This window comes from Cottoperca gobio, chromosome 14 (assembly GCF_900634415.1).
Source record: "Cottoperca gobio chromosome 14, fCotGob3.1, whole genome shotgun sequence".
Lineage (NCBI taxonomy): Eukaryota > Metazoa > Chordata > Actinopteri > Perciformes > Bovichtidae > Cottoperca > Cottoperca gobio.
In genome coordinates, this window is record NC_041368.1 from 24459327 (window position 1) to 24462870 (window position 3544).

At 30.4% G+C, this 3544-nt stretch overlaps 1 protein-coding gene across 1 annotated transcript in view; it reads right to left on the reverse strand.

Moving 5' to 3' along the window:
• Positions 1-2711: 2711 nt before the first annotated feature.
• The window catches only part of ap4m1 (adaptor related protein complex 4 subunit mu 1), a 20411-nt gene continuing 19578 nt past the window's right edge, over positions 2712-3544 (reverse strand). Inside the window, 1 exon segment of the mRNA XM_029447643.1 lies at positions 2712-3068. Within this exon segment, the coding sequence (XP_029303503.1) occupies positions 2877-3068 (192 nt within the window). The 3' untranslated portion in view covers positions 2712-2876.

Below are 3544 nucleotides of genomic sequence, written 5' to 3' on the forward strand. Positions count from 1 at the left end.
GCAACGCAGTCTTTCCAGCAAACATGACAACACGAAGCACTAAACGTTAAAACACCTTTCCAAAAATAATGCACATAAAAAATAATAAATAAAGAACAATAAAGCATTACATTTAATGTGTTGCCAGGTGTGTTTGACACACTAGACGTAACATGCCTTGGTGTTTTGGTGTTTTGGTGCATAACATGAACATAAGAGAAAAATAAAAGCAAGGTTGCAAAAATCAAGAAACAAAAGATAGAATAGAAGAAAAGAAAAATACAAACATTTTTACAAAAGAATATCTGCAATATATCTGAATTAAAATGAAAGAGGGTTACAGTCTAAAGAATGAGTTCCCCGTACGAAGTATAACTAAAGTAATTAAATTCAGCACTGTATTGTCCCAGGGGGAACATGTAGACAACACAACAACAACACAAATGTGAAACAATAAAGAAAACACAGTGCAAAGGTGAAGGCTGTGCACGTGTCGTGTTCTGACAGGAAACACTTAAAACACATTTGTGATTAAAACATTGTTTGATTTGTAATCTAAAAGGATGAAGGTGAAGGTATGTTGTGCACGTGACCCAGACTCACGCTTTCTTTATTTCAGATTCACTTTCATATGTTGTGAAAACATGAAAGCACGCAGAACCTGCAGAACACGCAGAACATGCAGAACCTGCAGAACCTGCAGAACACGCAGAACATGCAGAACCTGCAGAACCTTCAGAACCTGCAGAACACGCAGAACCTGCAGAACACGCAGAACACGCAGAACCTGCAGAACACTTGTCATTTCTTGTGTTGAAAGCAAAGGTTTGAGATTTTGGGAGATTTATTATTTTGAGTTTTGTACTTTGAGTATTTCCAACACTTCTTACTGCACTACACTACCGTATGTAAAGTCATGTATAGAACACATACATTAATAAACATTAAATGCATCAATAATTATTATATATGTTATTCTGCATGAGTACTTTTACTTTATTTTGATGTAAATGCAGGACTTACATATTTCTACAGTACTTAATAGTACAATATATCAGTCGGCACACAACCTAAAGAAATATCAAAGATGTGAATCATCTGTAAATTAATATCTGTGTTTAATAAAACAAAAGCTGCTCGGAGACTTTAACTTCTGACACTTAAAGGTTAAAACCAAACAACCAGACACAGAAACATTAGTGTTGAACCCACAACAGAACTCAAGCATCGTGTGTGTGTGTGTGTGTGTGAGTGAAATTGCTTCCTTATTTATTTACCTTTGTATTTCCCTTATTTCCTTAATTTACTTTTTTATTTTTTTATTTTATCGATTTATTAATTTAAACATTTGTAGTTTTTATTTATCTGTTGTTTTTAGTAAATTCCTTTTTTAATTTCCCCAAATTTGAGGAAGAAGAAATGTATTAAGGAGAAAAAGCAATAAATAAAAACAAATACATAAATAAAAAGTGGAAGACAAAAAAATAACGAAACGGAAAATAAATAAATTAAGTAAATAAATAAAGTAAATAAATAGAGTAAATAAATAAATAAAGTAAATAAATAAATAGTCAATAAATAAAGTAAATAAATAAATAGAGTAAATAAATAAATAGAGTAAATAAATAAAGTAAATAAATAGAGTAAATAAAGTAAATAAATAGAGTAAATAAAGTAAATAAATAAATAGAGTAAATAAATAAAGTAAATAAATAGAGTAAATAAATAAAGTAAATAAATAGAGTAAATAAATAAAGTAAATAAATAGAGTAAAGAAATAAAGTAAAGAAATAAATAGAGTAAATAAATCAAGTAAATAAAGAGTAAATAAATCAAGTAAATAAATAGAGTAAATAAATAAATAGAGTAAATAAATAGAGTAAATAAAGTAAATAGAGTAAATAAAGTAAATAAATAAATAGAGTAAATAGAGTAATAAATAAATAGAGTAAATAAAGTAAATAAATAAAGTAAATAAATAAATAGAGTAAATAAAGTAAATAAATAAAGTAAATAAATAAAGTAAATAAATAAATAAAGTAAATAAATAAATAAAGTAAATAAATAGAGTAAATAAATAGAGTAAATAAATAGAGTAAATAAATAAATAGAGTAAATAAATAGAGTAAATAAAGTAAATAGAGTAAATAAATAAATAGAGTAAATAAAGTAAATAAATAGAGTAAATAAATAGAGTAAATAAATAATAGAGTAAATAAGTAAATAATAAATAATAAGTAAATAAATAAATAAATAGAGTAATAAAGTAAATAAATAAAGTAAATAAATAAAGTAAATAAAGTAAATAAAGTAAATAAAGTAAATAAATAAAGTAAATAAATAAGTAAATAAATAAATAGAGTAAATAAATAGAGTAAATAAATAAATAGAGTAAATAACGTAATAAATAAATAAAGTAAATAGAGTAAATAAATAAATAAAGTAATAAAGTAAATAAATAAAGTAATAAATAAATAGAGTAAATAAAGTAAATAAAGTAAATAAATAAATAAAGTAAATAAATAAATAGAGTAAATAAAGTAAATAAATAATAAAGTAAATAAATAAAGTAAATAAATAAAGTAAATAAATAAAGTAAATAAATAAATAGAGTAAATAAATAGAGTAAATAAATAGAGTAAATAAATAGAGTAAATAAATAGAGTAAATAAAGTAAATAAATAAATAGAGTAAATAAATAAATAGAGTAACTTACACAAAAGGTAAATCAACAAGTTATGATTTATTGGCAGATTAATTACGGAGTCATTTGTTTTGTTGGCAGCTTCCTGTTGACACGAGGCAGACGTGCATGTGTGACTCCCACTTATTGCTCTTATTTTGAAAGAACATTTACATTATTGGGGTCACTGCGAGTCCGTCAGATGATCCGGACGTCAGATCCGGATGATGTAGGAGTCGGAGTGCGTCACGTATCGGACCCAGCGCTGCGACGGGCCGGGCTGCACCGGAGACAAGCGCAGGAAGCGGATCTGCAGCCCTGTCGACGTGAGCTGAGGAAGCTCGAAGCTCAGACCGACCGGACCGACTTCCAACATGGAGGAAGAGGAGAGGCCGGAGACCTCCAGCTGAGGAAGAAGAGGAGGAGGAGCAGGAAGAAGAAGAAGGGGAGGAGGAAGAGGAAGAAGAAGAAGAGGAAGGGGAGGAGGAAGAAGAAGAGGAAGAAAAGAGGAAGAAGAAGAAGAGGAGGAAGAGGAAGAAAGAGGAAAGAGAGAGGAGGGGAACGAAAGCGGAAGGGAGGAGGAAGGAAGAGAAGGAGGAGGAAGAAGAGGAAGGGGATCGGAAGAAGAAGCCGAGCGAAGGAAAAGAGGAGGAAAAAGAGGAAGAAAGAAGAAGAAGAGGCAAGGGGAGGAGGCAAGACGAGGAAGGGGAGGGATGAGAACGAAAAGAGGAAGGGGAGGAGGAAGAAGAAGAAGAGGAAGGACAAAGAGAGACGAAAAAAGGCAGGGGAAGGGGAGGCGGAAGAAGAAGAGGGAAGGGGAGGAGGAAGCGGACGGAAGAAGGAGGAAGAAGAAGGGCAGGAGGAGGAAGAAGAATAGGACGG